Below are 17,349 nucleotides of genomic sequence, written 5' to 3'. Positions count from 1 at the left end.
CCTTCCCTCCCTTTCTTTCTTCCTTCCTTCCCTCCCTTTCTTTCTTCCTTCCTTCCCTCCCTTTCTTTCCTTCCTTCCTTCCTTCCCTTTCTTTCTTTCTTTCTTCCTTCCTTCCTTCCCTCCCTTTCTTTCTTTCTTTCTTCCTTCCTTCCCTCCCTTTCTTTCTTTCTTCCTTCCTTCCCTCCCTTTCTTTCTTCCTTCCTTCCCCCCTCCCTTTCTTTCTTCCTTCCTTTCCTCCCTTTCTTCCTCCCTTTCTTCCTTCCCTCCCCTTTCTTTCTTTCTTCCTTCCCTCCCTTTCTTTCTTTCTTCCTTCCCTCCCTTTCTTTCTTTCTTTCTTTCTTCCTTCCTTCCCTCCCTTTCTTCCTTCCCTCCCTTTCTTTCTTTCTTCCTCCCTTTCTTCCTTCCCTTTCTTTCTTTCTTTCTTCCTTCCCTCCCTTTCTTTCTTCCTTCCCTTTCTTTCTTTCTTTCTTCCTTCCCTTTCTTTCTTTCTTTCTTCCTTCCCTCCCTTTCTTTCTTCCTTCCCTCCCTTTCTTTCTTCCTTCCCTCCCTTTCTTTCTTCCTTCCCTCCCTTTCTTTCTTCCTTCCCTCCCTTTCTTTCTTCCTTCCCTCCCTTTCTTTCTTCCTCCCTCCCTCCCTTTCTTTCTTCCTTCCTTCCCTCCCTTTCTTTCTTCCTTCCTTCCCTCCCTTTCTTTCTTCCTTCCTTTCCTCCCTTTCTTCCTCCCTTTTCTTCCTTCCTTTCCTCCCTTTCTTCCTTCCTTTCCTCCCTTTCTTCCTCCCTTTCTTCCTCCCTTTCTTCCTTCCTTTCCTCCCTTTCTTCCTCCCTTTCTTTCTTCCTTCCCTCCCTTTCTTCCTTCCTTCCCTCCCTTTCTTCCTTCCTTCCCTCCCTTTCTTTCTTTCTTTCTTTTTTTCTTTTTCTTTCTTCCCTTCCCTTCCCTCCCCTCCCCCAGCCGCTCCTCAAGTGGCAATTGTGCAAGAGGAGTGGGGGATGGGTCCTTAAAGCAGAACCTCCCCCTTTTTTGGGGGGAAGTTCCGCTTTCATGTAAATTTTTGAGCCTCAGGCGTTTTGTTTCAGGTGACAGAAAGCTCCAATGTGAACGGGCCATTGAAATGAATGGAATTTTGCTTGTTGTGCGTCTTTGAAGATTCAGGCTTGAATCACACTGGTGCGACGCGTGAAACCCTGCGAATCCAGTGCGGGTTCCTGAATCGCTGGCGGTTCACCTTGCCCTCTGTGAACCCCTGCGGGTGTTGATATAAAGTTAAGGACACACCCCCCCCCCCCCCCCCAGATCGGATCGCAGTGCGAACTGTGAATTCGGGCAGGAATTGGATTGGATGGGTGTGAACAGCAATGCAATCCAATTCTGGTGCGGACAAAAAAAGGGTCTTGCACGGGTTTGCACCGAATGCAATGCAAATTCAGCTATACAGTTTGTATTGCAAAATACGCATCGCACAGACATCGCATGTGATCTATACAGCAATGCGGTGCAAATCGCATGTGATGTCTGGCATCGCTACAGTGTGATCCCGCACTCAGAGCTGAGAGTTTTACAAGCTGATCGCCCAGCCTTTGTTTGGAGGAAATTCATCTTTTCTAAATGTTTCCGCTTATAAAGATCTGAAGGAGCAACTTACAAATGAAAACGAAGAGTTGAAACAAAAAATTACGGGTCTCGATCAGCAGAGGGAGGAGCTAGAAGTTCGCATGAGCGCTTTGAAATCGCAATATGAAGGACGTATTTGTCGCCTGGAGCGTGAGATGCGCGAGCAGCAAGAGAGACATCAGGAGCAAAGGGACGAGAACCAGGAAGCATCAAAAGTAAAATTATTTATCATTTGGTTGGTTTCTTATTTTGGGTTTTGTTTTTTTAGGTTTTTCATGACATTCAGTAAAATCAGATTTCTTTTCAGGTCCCGGAACAGCGGCAGATCACCGTAAAGCCAACGGCCGCTCCTGGGGAAAGAGGAACGTAAGTAGAGGGAAAGCTTCATGTGTATACCGCCCCCCAGACGCTGAATTTCTACAGCATTGTACATCGTATCCGCTTTCATTTAGGGGGTTGGAACCCCCCCTTAAAGGGCATTATGTTTTTCCTTCAACCACTTGCTGAGCGATATATAGTGTTGCTGTTTGCAAGTGGTTTGCCGGGGTCATGGCTGAAGATATCACCCATCACCCTAGTACCAGTTTTTTGCACACTGGAATGCTTCCGGAAGTGGCGAGAGGGGACTTACCTCTTCCCCGTCCCCCTCGTCTCGTCCCCCTCGTCTCGTCCCCCTCTTCCCCGTCGTCTCGTCCCCCTCGTCTCGTCCCCCTCGTCTCGTCCCCCTCGTCTCGTCCCCCTCGTCTCGTCCCCCTCGTCTCGTCCCGTCCCCCTCGTCTCGTCTCGTCCCCCTCGTCTCGTCCCCCTCGTCTCGTCCCCCTCGTCTCGTCCCCCTCGTCTCGTCCCGTCCCCCTCGTCTCGTCTCGTCCCCCTCGTCTCGTCCCGTCCCCCTCGTCTCGTCTCGTCCCCCCTCGTCTCGTCCCCCTCGTCTCGTCTCGTCCCCCCTCGTCTCGTCCCCCTCGTCTCGTCCCCCTCGTCTCGTCCCCCTCGTCTCGTCCCCCTCGTCTCGTCCCCCTCGTCTCGTCCCCCTCGTCTCGTCCCCCTCGTCTCGTCCCCCTCGTCTCGTCCCCCTCGTCTCGTCCCCCTCGTCTCGTCCCCCTCGTCTCGTCCCCCTCGTCTCGTCCCCCTCGTCTCGTCCCCCTCGTCTCGTCCCCCTCGTCTCGTCCCCCTCGTCTCGTCCCCCTCGTCTCGTCCCCCTCGTCTCGTCCCCCTCGTCTCGTCCCCCTCGTCTCGTCCCCCTCGTCTCGTCCCCCTCGTCTCGTCCCCGTCCCCCTCGTCTCGTCCCCGTCCCCCTCGTCTCGTCCCCGTCCCCCTCGTCTCGTCCCCGTCCCCCTCGTCTCGTCCCCGTCCCCCTCGTCTCGTCCCCGTCCCCCTCGTCTCGTCTCGTCCCCGTCCCCCTCGTCTCGTCCCCGTCCCCCTCGTCTCGTCTCGTCCCCGTCCCCCTCGTCTCGTCTCGTCCCCCTCGTCTCGTCTCGTCTCGTCCCCCTCGTCTCGTCTCGTCCCCGTCCCCCTCGTCTCGTCTCGTCCCCGTCCCCCTCGTCTCGTCTCGTCCCCGTCCCCCTCGTCTCGTCTCGTCCCCGTCCCCCTCGTCTCGTCTCGTCCCCGTCCCCCTCGTCTCGTCTCGTCCCCGTCCCCCTCGTCTCGTCTCGTCCCCGTCCCCCTCGTCTCGTCTCGTCCCCGTCCCCCTCGTCTCGTCTCGTCCCCGTCCCCCTCGTCTCGTCTCGTCCCCGTCCCCCTCGTCTCGTCTCGTCCCCGTCCCCCTCGTCTCGTCTCGTCCCCGTCCCCCTCGTCTCGTCTCGTCCCCGTCCCCCTCGTCTCGTCTCGTCCCCGTCCCCCTCGTCTCGTCTCGTCTCGTCCCCCTCGTCTCGTCTCGTCCCCGTCCCCCTCGTCTCGTCTCGTCCCCGTCCCCCTCGCCAGTGCCTCTCTGGGCTCTCCCGTGCTAGCGGGAAGCTTGGCCCTGAAGCCAGCAGTTCCCCCAGCTGATCGGGGACTGAAACATCTCAGATCAAGAGGAGACATCCTGGGAATTCCTATGCTCTCTAAATCCGTGTGTAAGCAATAGGCTGACCAAAAAAAAAATATTTTAAATCAAGCGCTTCTGGGTGTTTGCAATATTTTGTATAGATGAATCTCAAATATATTAACAGGGTTGTTAGAAAACTGCTGCTGGTTGGCTGTAGATGTACTACATATGAAATAAGGGAAAAATAAAACTAGCGCAAATTCTTATAAACCCAAATGTAACCGGAAAATACCATATATATATTTCTATCTGTATTTGTTTTATAGTCACCTCTTTTATACTTCTATTAATATAATATTGAAGGAATCTTGGAATACAAATTGGCCAACTAGTGACCTAGCATGAAAATCTGCAATTATACAACTGAGCCTGCATGCTGGAAAACATATGCTGAAGTGCAAAAAAAAAAAAATTGTGAGAAATATGTATGAATAAATTATATTAAATGATATGATGTGTCTCTTATTAATGTGCTGATAATATACCATGTAAAAAAAATTTTTTTCTTTCTCTTATGATTGGGTAAAATACACCCAAGACACATCATATCATTTAATATAATTTATTCATACATATTTTTTCTCACAATTTTTTTATTTTTTTTATTGCACTTCAGCATATGTTTCTCTGTCGCTCATTGACAGACGTAGTCTTCTTGATTCACAAGAACTGGGTTATGTTGTCTCCGCAGGAGCAGGACTAGGCAGAAAGAAAAAAACGTTCTGGCTCCACCTTAGGGGCAGTCCCTGAGGGTATATCCTCCCTCTCTCTGCTACAGGGAATCAGTTTTTTTCTGTCTAGTCAGGAGTAAGGACCTAAGTTCCTTGCTGGGATCTTTTTGGTCCTGGCAAGATTTTTTTCTTTAGAAAAAACATTTTTTTAGGTAGTTTTTCTCCAGTGTTTTTTTCCTGTGAGATCTTCAAGCAAAAACGCCGGACTGGGCGACACTTGTGGTCACCCCAGCCGGCCTACGAGCGCGCGCAGACCATTGCATTGCGCTTGGTCGGCCGCGACACATTCAAGTATGCGGGGCCGGGCGACGGGCTGGATGTTGAGATCCAGTGGTCACCCCGGTTTCTGCCTACGAGCGCGTGCAGACCAGAGCTCCGCGCTGGGTCGGCCGCGACGGAGTCCCAGTGGAGGGACTGACCTTGCGAGTTAAAAGTCTCGCTTGGACGCCAGGAACCAGAGAGTCGAGGCGTCCGGAGTGGTCCACAAACCCCCACCCCGGTGGAGAGGGTATTGTGAAGAGAGGGTGCCTGTCGGTTCGGTATGGTGAGTAAACTTTCCCTTTTTTCCTCGTTATGAGGCAGTATGAATTATGGGCCCCTCCATACATGGTCAGTATATATCTGACACTAAAAGTCCCCCTTGTAAATACAGTATGTGTTTGGTGGGAAGTGGACTTGGTTTGAGAGCTAACACTCTACCCAGCAGACTGTAGTATTACAGCAGACATAGGAGGTATAATCCTACCTTAATTGTAGTGTACCTCCTGCAGATCGATAAACCGCCACTTAGCAGATGGATGTGCTGGGAAAAACGATTTCGGCAGTCCGCCGCCATTTTGCCGTAGACCGGATGCATGAATGTCCTCAGGTCACGCCGGCCGCCATGTTTTTGGAGTCTATTGTCTCCCGTATGGGGGCGGCCATGTTTGATGAGTCCAGCTACCTCGTGGAGAGCTGGGAACGCCGGAAGGCGTACACAGGGGGCGGAGCCACGTCCTTCTACCCGGGAAAATTAACACCGCTCTTTCCAGTCTGTAAAAGACAGACGCTGACTGCAGTTGGTTGGAAACTTCTCTGCATCGGGTGGTGAGCCTTGGGGGTCCCTCTCTCTGTGGGGATCGAGAAGCAGGTACTCTGAGGGGCGCTATTGCGCTAGGGGGAGACACATTAAAAAAAAAAGAGGTATTTTTTTTATTTAAAAAAAAAAGTTTTTTGTTTTTTCTGGCAGAGGTGTCCTGAATTAACATGGACCCTGCCACTCATGTATCTCCACCGGATCCCCTCGAGGTGTCTGCAGGATCCTCCAGCACCCCACTGACGGTTGAATCATTGTCAGCTATTATGGAAACTTTTGTGTCCCGGGTGGAAGTGGCTTGTCAGGGACAGGGCGCAAGAAAGCGACCCCTGCCTAACCCCTTATTATCTGAAACCTCGGATTCAGACTCTGAGCCTATTTCTGCAGTTGCAGGTACTTCATCTGGGATTGGTGTCTCGGGTCCTGTCTCTTCAGACAGTGAGGAGGATGTTTCGGCATCAGCCATAGCCCGAGAGGAAGCGTTGGTAAACGCACTCATTGTATCTGTTCAAGAAACCTTAAGATTACAGGGTATTCCGTCGGAAATAGCTGAAACTGAAATCCCTTTTGGGACTAAAAAACGCATGAAAGTGGCGAAGGTTTTTCCATTGCCCAAATGTTTTGGCAATCCAATCAAAGAAGAATGGAGTCTGCCAAAACGCACTTCTGCTATTTCTAAACGCATTAGCAGGCGTTATCCGTTTGAGGAAACCCTCATTAAGAAATGGACAGAACCACCTGTGGTGGATTCACCAATTGCTAGATTGAATAAAGCCACGGTTATTCCTTTAGAAGACGCTCCGTCTTTTAAAGATCCAGTGGATCGCAAGATAGAAGCTATGTCTCGCACCATGTTTTCCTTGATTGGATCAGCTTTCAGACCTATAATAGCTATTGGTCTGGTTTCGCAGGCTGTAACTGAAGGGACCAAGTGGTTACGCCGGGACTTAGAAGAGGTCCCTCAGGCGGTATCAGATTTGTTGGAACAAATGATACAGGGGTTACAGTTTGTGTGTGATGCGGCGTTAGACGCCACTCCATTATTGGCGCGAGCATCAGTTTCAGCAGTGGTTCTCAGGCGTACACTGTGGCTAAAAGGTTGGATAGCCGACCAAGGTTCCAAAAAAGCATTGGCTAATATCCCCTTTTTAGGAGAGCGTCTATTTGGAGCCAACTTAGATGAGATCATTAAGGATCTCACGGGTGGAAAGAGCACCTTTTTACCGCAAAATGTTAAGGGTAAAGGAACTCTTCAAAGACGAGGGCCTTCTTTCTCTGCTCACAAAAAGTTTTTTCGTCCCGCGGGTGAAAAAATTAAGTCCTCCAAAGCTCCTTCAGGAGGCTTCAGGGGACGTTGGTCGGGCAAGCAAAAGCCCGCCCCCTCCAGACCTGAAGATAAATCGTCCAAAGCCTGAAGGTGCGCCCCCACCCATAATTGGGGTGGGGGGACGTCTTCGCCGGTTCCCGGATCCATGGCTTTCCAGAATCCCGGACAAGTGGGTTTGCGAAGTCATAAGGTCAGGGTACAAGATCGAGTTTCGATCTATCCCACCGGTGCGATTCTTCCCTTCCAATATCAGACTATCCCCGGATCGTTTAGAAGATCTGCGGAGAGCAGTCACAGATTTACTACAACAAGGAGTGGTAGTCCACGTTCCTTGGACAGAACGTTTTCAAGGGTTTTATTCAAACCTATTTACAATACCCAGGAAAGAGGGCAAAGTGCGTCCAATTCTGGACTTAAGGGCACTCAATTCCTTTCTCAACATAAGGAAATTCAAGATGGAATCCATTCGCACAGTAGCAGCCTTCCTGCATCCAGGGGATGTCCTAGCGTCCATAGACATCAAGGACGCCTATCTTCACATTCCCATTTTCGCAGGACATCAGCGGTTTCTACGCTTTTCCATAGAAGAGAACCACTATCAGTTTGTGGCGTTACCTTTCGGTCTCGCCACGGCTCCTCGGGTCTTCACGAAGGTGTTGGCCCCAATGTTGGCACTACTGCGCCAAAGAGGCATTCTCGGTCAGTTATCTGTCCAGGGACTTTGGTCCCTGGAAGAATCCAGGTTGCCGATAAATGTATTGGAACTGAGAGCGATCAAACTTTGTCTGATTCACTGGACCGAGCAGCTCCAGGGCAGCCCGGTTCGGATCCAGTCGGACAACGCCACGGCCGTGGCTTATGTCAATCACCAGGGGGGCACCAAGAGTGTCCGAGCGGCCAAAGAAGTGGCTTGCATTCTTTGCTGGGCGGAACGATTTGTTCCAGCTATCTCTGCGGTGTTCATTCCGGGGGTGGAGAATTGGCAGGCAGATTATCTCAGCCGTCAGACTCTGGATCAGGGGGAATGGTCCCTCCATCCAGAAGTTTTCCACCAGTTGTGCCTACGGTGGGGCACCCCGGATGTGGATCTGTTGGCATCACGATTCAACAGGAAAGTACAGAGATTCGTGGCTCACTCCCGCGATCCTCTAGCAGAGACCGCAGACGCACTGATCGCCCCGTGGGGACAATACCAGCTAATGTATGCCTTCCCTCCTCTCGGGTTACTGCCAAGACTTCTTCGCAGGATAGAGGAGGCAGGAATTCCAGTAATCCTGGTAGCTCCGGACTGGCCTCGCCGAGCTTGGTACGCCGACGTGGTCAGACTGGTGGCGGACGTCCCGTGGAGACTTCCTCTCAGGGAGGACCTACTGTCTCAGGGACCGATCTTCCATCCTGCTTTACGATCGCTGGCTTTAACGGCCTGGCTATTGAGACCCAGGTGCTGAAGGACAAGGGATTGTCAGCTTCAGTTATTCCTACTCTAGTTAAAGCAAGGAAAGCGACTTCCAGAAAGATTTATCATCGTACATGGAAGTCCTACATTGCATGGTGTGAACCTCTGGGGTTCCGTCCACGGTCTTATTCGGTTAGTCGAATATTAGCTTTTCTGCAACAAGGGGTTGAGCAGAAACTGGCCTTGAGCCCTATCAAGGGTCAGGTCTCAGCATTAGCCATCTTCTTTCAGAAGCCTTTGGCTACTCATTCCTTGGTGCGGAATTTCATCCAGGGGGTGCGACATCTGGCTCCGCCAGTGCGCGCGCCGTTACCACCCTGGGATCTTAATTTAGTATTGTCGGTTCTTCAGAAACCTCCCTTTGAAGATATTAGGGAGATTCCTCTACCTACGTTGTCCCAGAAGGTGGCCTTCTTGGTGACTATCACTTCTGCACGCAGGGTGTCAGAACTGGCCGCATTATCTTGTCGTTCCCCATATCTGGTGGTTCATAGAGATAAGGTGGTTCTTCGTCCGAATCCATCCTTCCTACCAAAAGTGGTTTCAGAATTTCATCTGAATGAAGAAATTGTATTACCTTCCCTGTGTCCTAAGCCCAGTCATCCTCGGGAGTTTGCTTTACACTCCTTGGATGTGGTCCGGGCGATCAGGGTATACTTGAAAACGACAGACTCGTTTCGCAAGACGGATTCACTTTTTGTGATCCCGGATGGCCCCAGAAAGGGGTTGCCTGCATCTGCCGCGACCATTTCCAAATGGATCAGACAGACGGTAGTACAGGCTTATTCTATTAAGGGTCGGGAGCCCCCGTTCCCTGTTAAGGCGCACTCCACTCGGGCACTTAGTGCGTCATGGGCCTTTCGCCATCAGGCGTCAGTGGTCCAGGTGTGCAAGGCGGCTACCTGGTGGTCGGTGCATACCTTTACAAAACATTATAAAGTTGATGTAATGGCATCATCTGATGCCGTGTTTGGCCGCAAGGTTTTGCAGGCCGCCATTTGAGGAGATCAGTGGTCTACCTCGAGGGTTTTTTTCCGTTGGAATTTTTGAGTCTCATTCTTTGTTTATAATGAGCCTTTAAAACTTCTAGTTTGGCACCGGTTGGGCCTTCTAGATTGGATTTTGATTTTTGTCAATCCCACCCCTCATCTGTGGCACTGCTTCTGGATGTCCCAGTTCTTGTGAATCAAGAAGACTACGTCTGTCAATGAGCGACAGAGAAAATCGGATTTTTGTAAGATCTTACCGTAAAATCCTTTTCTCTTAGCTCATTGACAGACGTAGTACCCGCCCCTCTATCATTGAGTTGGGTTAAATTCTCTGTTGCTGCTTTGTGACAGAACTGATGCCTTGTAGCAGAGAGAGGGAGGATATACCCTCAGGGACTGCCCCTAAGGTGGAGCCAGAACGTTTTTTCTTTCTGCCTAGTCCTACTCCTGCGGAGACAACATAACCCAGTTCTTGTGAATCAAGAAGACTACGTCTGTCAATGAGCTAAGAGAAAAGGATTTTACGGTAAGATCTTACAAAAATCCGATTTTTCCAGCATGCAGGCTCAGTTGTATAATTGCAGATTTTCATGCTAGGTCACTGGTTGGCCAATTTGTATTCCAACATTCCTTCAATATTATTAGAAGTATAAAAGAGGTGACTATAAAACAAATACAGATAGAAATATATATATGGTATTTTCCGGTTACATTTGGGTTTATAAGAATTTGCGCTAGTTTTATTTTTCCCTTATTTCATATGCTGACCAAGCCGGTCATACTGCTGTAGTGGCAGTCCCTCATTTTGGTGAGTTTGTATTTTGTACATCGGTGATGGGAGATCACTGAAGCACTTTTGAGACGATTCACATCACTTTTGGTGTCATCAGTTTGCACATCTTGATTGGACTTTTATTGCTTTAATTTTGGACTTTACTAGTACATTTGTTTTATGGCGCTGCACTTTACATCTTTTGAGTTGAGCTTTCTAGTTAAATTATACTTTAACCCTTACAGATGGTATCAGATGCTTATTTGGGGTGTAAAATTGAGGTTGATTTGGATCTGGTGCCAACTTTATCACAGAGATAACATTTCATCGGTTTTTCATTTGTAGTGCAAGTACATCGGATCCACCAACTGCAAACATTAAGCCCACCCCAGTGGTTGCAACCCCCAGCAAAGTGCCTGCAACGTCCAGACCGCCAAGGGCCAGTATTCGCCCCATGGTTACTCCTGCTGTGGTGTCCACTCCTACTACCACCCCAACCGCTACCGTCATGCCAACAACGCAGGTGGAATCCCAAGAAGGCAAGTTTTTTTTTTTTTTTTTCTTTTCTTTTTTTTCCCTTTTGTTTTAATATAATGTGAAAAAGTATTTGCCCATTCCTTATTTTATTTTTTTTGCATGTTTGTCACACTTAAATGATTCAGAATATCAAATACATTTTCATATTACACAAAGATAACCCAAAAAAAAAATATAAAATGCAGTTTTTAAATGATTAATTTATTAAAGGAAAAAAGATGTCCAAACCTGCCTGGCCCTATGTCAAAAAGTAATTGCCTCCTAAACCTAATCACTGGTTGTGCCACCCTTGATGGCAACAACTGCAATCAAGCGTTTGCGATAACTGGCAATGGGTCTCTCACATCGCTGTGGAGGAATTTTGGCGCACTCTTCTTTGCAGAATTGTTTTAATTCAGCCACGCTGGAAAGTTTTCTTGCATGAACGGCCGGTTTTAAGGTCATGCCACAGCAGCTCAATGGGATTTCAGTCTGGACTTTGACTAGGCCACTCCAAAACCTTTATTTAGTTTTTTTGAGCCATTCAGTGCAGGTTCACACTAATCCGCCTTGTTAGGCGACTTGGTCGCCTGACAAGTAATGCTCCATGCTGTGCAATGGAACCGTTCTAATCAGAGCGACTCAAGTCGCTCCGGCTTAGAAAAAGGTTCCTGCACTATTTTTTGGCGAAGTCGGAGCGACTTTCATTGACTTCTATTATGAGAAGTCGTTTGCAAGTCGCGATTAAGTCGTGCTGCACGGGAGACTTCAAAGTCGCCCAAAGTCGGGGTGACTTTGAGTCGGATTAGTGTAAATCTGCTCTCAGAGGTGGACTGCTGGCGCATTTCGGATCATTGTCCGGCTGCATAACTCAAGTGCGCCTGAGCTTGAGGTCAGGAACTGATGGCCAGACATTTTCCTTCAGGATTTTCTGGTAGGGCGCAGAATTCACGGTTCCATCAATGATGGCGAGTTGTCCAGCCCCAGATCATCCCCCAACCACCACCATGTCTGACTGTTACTATGTTCTTTTTATGAAATGCGGTGTTTGTTTTAAGCCAGATGTAACGGGACGCACACCTTCCAAAAACTTCAACTTTTGTCCCATCAGTCCACAGAATATTTGCCCAAAAGTCTTGGGGATAATCCAGATGTTTTTTGGCAAATGTGAGACGAGACTTTGAGTTTTTTTAGTCAGCCATGCTTTTAGCCTTGGAACTCTCCCATGGACGCCATTTTTGCACAGTCTCTTGCTTATTGAATCCTGAACACTGACCTTACCTGAGGTGAGGCCTGCAGGTCTTTAATTGTTCTGGCTGCTTTTATGACCTCCTGGATGACATTGTCATTGTGCTCTTGGAGTCATTTTGGTTGGCTGGCCACTCTTGGGAAGGTTCTCCACTGTTCCAAGTTTTCTTCATTTGTGAATAATGGCGCTCATTGCGGTTCCATGGAGTCCTAAAGCCTTAAAAAATGGCTTTGTAACCCTTTCCAGACTGATACATGTCCGTTACTTTGTTTCTCATCTGTTCTTGAATATCTTTAGATTGCGACCTGATGTGTTGCTTTTCGAGATTTTTTAGCGTGCTTCACTTTGTCAGCTTCTATTTAAAAAAAGTATGTGGTTTCCTTTTTTTTTTTTTTTCCCCCATTTATACTTACCTAGGTGGATGCAGCATTGGTCCCCCGGCGCCTCTGCACTGAGAAATGAGCGATGGAACACTGCCGATCGGCCTGTTCTTACAGCTCTCTGCTCTCTCCTCGCTCATTGGAGCGCTGAGCTGTGGAGAGGGGCAGGGAGTGGCCGGCTCAGGCTCTCAGCGGCTTGCTGAGAGGCTGAGCCGGGTGTCGGTCCAGGCCCCTGGTGGATCCCGACTCCGTGGTTGTGGCGACTCGGTGCATGGGCCAACATCGGTGATGTCAGCAGAGAGCGGACTTCAGACCACTCTGCTGAAAATGGGTCACAGGAGTGCAGAACGATGTTAACTCTGGTGAGCCATAGAAGTATAGCCTCCAAGTGTACATCCAAGTGTACGAGCGTCCTAGTGTACATCCAAGTGTACGAGCGTCCTAGTGTACATCCAAGTGTACGAGCGTCCTAGTGTACATCCAAGTGTACGAGCGTCCTAGTGTACATCCAAGTGTACGAGCGTCCTAGTGTACATCCAAGTGTACGAGCGTCCTAGTGTACATCCAAGTGTACGAGCCTCCTGGTGTACATCCAAGTGTACGAGCCTCCAGGTGTACATCCAGGTGTACATCCAAGTGTACGAGCCTCCTGGTGTACATCCAAGTGTACGAGCCTCCTGGTGTACATCCAAGTGTACGAGCCTCCTGGTGTACATCCAAGTGTACGAGCCTCCTGGTGTACATCCAAGTGTACGAGCCTCCTGGTGTACATCCAAGTGTACGAGCCTCCTGGTGTACATCCAAGTGTACGAGCCTCCTGGTGTACATCCAAGTGTACGAGCCTCCTGGTGTACATCCAAGTGTACGAGCCTCCTGGTGTACATCCAAGTGTACGAGCCTCCTGGTGTACATCCAAGTGTACGAGCCTCCTGGTGTACATCCAAGTGTACGAGCCTCCTGGTGTACATCCAAGTGTACGAGCCTCCTGGTGTACATCCAAGTGTACGAGCCTCCTGGTGTACATCCAAGTGTACGAGCCTCCTGGTGTACATCCAAGTGTACGAGCCTCCTGGTGTACATCCAAGTGTACGAGCCTCCTGGTGTACATCCAAGTGTAGGAGCCTCCTGGTGTACATCCAAGTGTAGGAGCCTCCTGGTGTACATCCAAGTGTAGGAGCCTCCTGGTGTACATCCAAGTGTAGGAGCCTCCTGGTGTACATCCAAGTGTAGGAGCCTCCTGGTGTACATCCAAGTGTAGGAGCCTCCTGGTGTACATCCAAGTGTAGGAGCCTCCTGGTGTACATCCAAGTGTAGGAGCCTCCTGGTGTACATCCAAGTGTAGGAGCCTCCTGGTGTACATCCAAGTGTAGGAGCCTCCTGGTGTACGAGCCTCCAAGGCCCCTTTCACACATGGAGATCGTTCATCTCATCAGTTCAGTCACGTCAAAATTAAGTATTCATCAGTTATCAGTTTTTCATTTTCATCAATGCAAGAACAGATGAAATACTGACCATTTGTCAGTTTACGTCAGTTTTTCATCCGTTTTTTTAACGGAAGAGAAATAAAGCTTTGATCAGTTTAAAAAAACTGATGCGGATGTACACTGATGTAATCGGCTGATCGTCCATTTCCGTCCGTTTTTCCATAGAGATACATTGATGTCCATTTTTCATCCACAACAGATGGATGAAAAACTGTCAAATGGACAGCATGTGTGAAAGGGGCCCTAGTGTACATCTCTTGATTCAACAGGTCTGGCAGTAATCAGGCCTGGGTGTGGCAAGGGACATTTAAAGCGAAGTTCCACCCAAAAGTGGAACTTCTGCTCATTTGTTTCCTTCCCCATTCCGGTGCCACATTTGGAACCTTTCAGAGGGGAGGGGGGAACGGATACCTGTTTTTGACAGGTACCCTTCCCCACTTCCGGGATGCGGCACTCTCCCTTGGATGTTTGGTCCCCTCCTCCGGGATGCGGCACTCTCCCTTGGATGTTTGGTCCCCTCCTCCATCCCCCACCGCCTAGCAATAGGAATGCGCTTCGCGCATGTGCAGTAGGGACCTGACTATGGAGCTACAAGGCTTCACTGCCAGATTCCCTTACTGGCAATGGCAGCACCCGACAGCCAATGGAAACATCGGCAGAGGTGCCGACATCACTGGACTCCCGGACAGGTAAATTTCCTAATAATAAAAGTCAGCAGCTGCAGTATGTGTACAGTATGTGTACAGTGTGTGTAGCTGCTGACATTTAATTTTTGGAGGGGGGGTGGAACTCCGCTTTAACTCAGCTTTCCAAACAATGGGGAATAATCACAATTCATTCTTGATTTAGCAGTAGGGGCGCAGTTACTTTTTCGCAAAGGGCCAGGCAGGTTTGGACAGATTTTTTTCCCTTAATAAATGAAATCATTTAAAAACTGCATTTTGTATTTCCATGGGTTATCTTTGTGTAATAAAATTAGTTTGATCTGAATCATTTAACCACTTAAGCCCCGGAAGATTTTACCCCCTTCCTGACCAGGGCCTATTTTGCGATTCGGCACTGCGTGACTTTAATGGACAATTGTACCTAAACGAATTTGACATCCTTTTTTTCCCACAAACAGAGCTTTCTTTTGGTGGTATTTGATCACCTGTGCGATTTTTACTTTTTGCGCTATAAACAAAGAGCGACAATTTTGCAAAAATAACAATATTTTTCAAATTTTTTTTTATATGAAATTCCCCATTTTTAGCCAATTTGTTTTATGCTACATATGTTTGGTAAAAAAAATCGCAAAAAGCGTATTTTGATTGGTTTGCGCAAAAGTTATTGCGTTTATTAACTAAGGGAAATATTTCTGTCATTTTTGGTGTTTTTTATTTATTTTTTTTTAAACGTGTAATGGCGGCGATCTGCGATTTTTTTATTTATTTATTTTTTTTCTGCGGGACTGTGACATTGCGGCGGACAGATCGAACCCTTGACTGACATTTTTGACACTTTTGGGGGTACCAGTGACATTACTAGAGTAATCAGTGCTATATATATGCACTGTTACTGTAAAATGACACTGGCAGGGAAGGGGTTAATTTTATTGGAGAGGGAGGGGTTAATGTATGCCTGGTGCTTGCTGACGTGTGTGGGGGGAGGTGACTGAGTGACACAGGGACAGATCGCATGTTCAGCTATGCTGAACACTCTGATCTGTCCCTGCCTGTCACTTAGGAGATCTGCCCGCTCTGTTTACACAAGCGGGCGGATCTCCTCACTCGATTCCCCGACGATCGGGGAAGAGCGGCGGCGATCACCGCCGCTCCTCCCCTGGCCCGACTCCTGCTGTGACTGGTAACAGCGGGAGTGCGCCTACAGGGGGAGGAGTCCAGCGACGTAGGTCTATGTCGCTGGACGGGAACGAGCCACATTGCTGCAGTAGCAGCAATGTGAGCAGAGGTAAAGTGGTTAAGTGTGACAAATATGCAAAAAATAAAAAAAGCAGGAAGGGGGCAAATACTTTTTCACAGCGCTGTATATATTATTTCTTCTGCTCTTGGTTTTTTTTTTTTTTTTTTATATCTTTGGTTTGATGTGTATTTAAATTGTTGTTTTTTTCTCTATTTAGCAATGCAGTCAGAAGGTATGTTGGAGCATGTCCCAGTTTTTGGAAGTGCCAGCGGATCCGTTCGATCGACCAGCCCGAATGTCCAGTCATCTCTGCCACAACCGGTTTCAGCTGTTCAGCAACAGACGGCGTTTGTCCAGCCGACCCAGCAGTCTCATGCAACCATAGAGCCTTGCAGTCAGGAGATCACTGTAGAAGTGGTCCAGAGCTCCCCTGTAGAAAGACCAAGCACTTCTTCATCCTCATTATTTGCCACATGTAAGTTTTTTTTTTTTTTAGGACCGTCACCTCCCATGCAAAGTAAAGGGACAGTTTCCCTGCAAAGGACATCCCCAGAGACCTTTTATACATGCGCTGCTTCCTCCTCTGAAGCTAGTGAGAATACTCGGCACTTCGGTTACAGTAAAGCGTGAAAACTGCATCTCTTTATACAATGCCTGGGCCTAGCGGGCATCTGCTAACCTGAGCACAGTCACATGACTAGGGCATATATGGGGGGATTTTGCTCCCCCAGGTTGCTAACAAAGTTGATTTTAAAGCGTAACTCCACTTTTGTTGAAAAAAAAAAACATTCCCCTCTGGGTGATCTCTGTACATTACAGGGAATGTAACAAACTTTGTTGCAGATACCTTCCTTTTGTTATTCTAAGGAAATCATTGTTCCTCTGTGCTGAGTGGATCTAATGGGAGTGGTTTCATAATTATCTATCAGCTGTGGCAGCTGCAGGGCTCTAATAAGGAAAGCTGCTGGGCCTGCATCCCTTTAGACGTGTTCCTATTGGGAGGATCTCACCAAAAATGACATTTGTGTTGCAGGGGATGCCAGAAATCTGACTTGTATCTTAGTACAGACTTCAGGGAAAATTGGTGAGCCAATCACACAAGCAGGAAATGTTTCAGGGGGTGTGGTCAGTGCAGACTTCTGGGAAAATTGGTGAGCCAATCACACAAGCAGGAAATGTTTCTGGGGGTGTGGTCAGTATACATTCTGTGTATAGAACAGCTCCAGGCGGCCATTTTTTTTTTTTTTTCTTAGAAAATTACAACAGCTGCACATTATAAAAGAAAGGTAATTTTAAATCAATTACAGTATGATTTGTCGCAATTGTATGCGCTATATTGTTTTTTTTTTTTTTTCCCCCACGAAAGTGGAGTTACCTTTTTAACACTGATTTTGGAGGAGCAAAGTTGCACAGATATCATTGGTGTTCATGGATGTGCTTTGCAGACCTACTATATTCTGCATAGGAGAGGTAATGGTGCCTTCAGTTTTTTACATTGTTGCACATGCGGTTTTTGTAAATCATACGTTTTCAGTTTCAGCGACCTCAAGTTCTTCTTCAATCCCTAAACGTCCACGAGAAGAGGAAGAGGGTTCTGCGGAAATCGCAGAGCATGCAGGGGAGGAGCCAGATGTGCCTGCCAGTAAAAAACAGAGGGGTGTACAAAGAGTAGAGCCTGTGGTAAGCCATTATATATTTTTTTTATATTTTAGCACCTGTAAATGTATTAATCACTTTAAAAGTGACCCTATTACTACCGGCTCAAAAAGTCCCATAAGCTCCGCCTGTAAGAGGCGACTTACCTTTCCAGTGGCTTGTGTGTTGAAATGTCACCATGT

At 48.2% G+C, this 17,349-nt stretch overlaps 1 protein-coding gene across 1 annotated transcript in view; it reads left to right on the top strand.

The window, feature by feature from the left end:
- The window catches only part of TPR (translocated promoter region, nuclear basket protein), a 240,379-nt gene that overhangs the window by 170,065 nt on the left and 52,965 nt on the right, over window positions 1-17,349 (top strand). The window contains exons 56-60 of the mRNA XM_082266381.1: window positions 1,620-1,822; window positions 1,903-1,973; window positions 10,326-10,519; window positions 15,729-15,986; window positions 17,046-17,191. Of these exons, the coding sequence (XP_082122507.1) occupies window positions 1,620-1,822; window positions 1,903-1,973; window positions 10,326-10,519; window positions 15,729-15,986; window positions 17,046-17,191 (872 nt within the window). The remainder of the gene's footprint in view (window positions 1-1,619; window positions 1,823-1,902; window positions 1,974-10,325; window positions 10,520-15,728; window positions 15,987-17,045; window positions 17,192-17,349) is intronic.

Source organism: Pelophylax lessonae (assembly GCF_965119305.1).
Source record: "Pelophylax lessonae genome assembly, chromosome: 8".
NCBI classification, from domain to species: domain Eukaryota; kingdom Metazoa; phylum Chordata; class Amphibia; order Anura; family Ranidae; genus Pelophylax; species Pelophylax lessonae.
The sequence above is the reverse complement of the archived record's forward strand: the minus strand, read 5'-3'. Positions and strand labels throughout refer to the sequence as shown.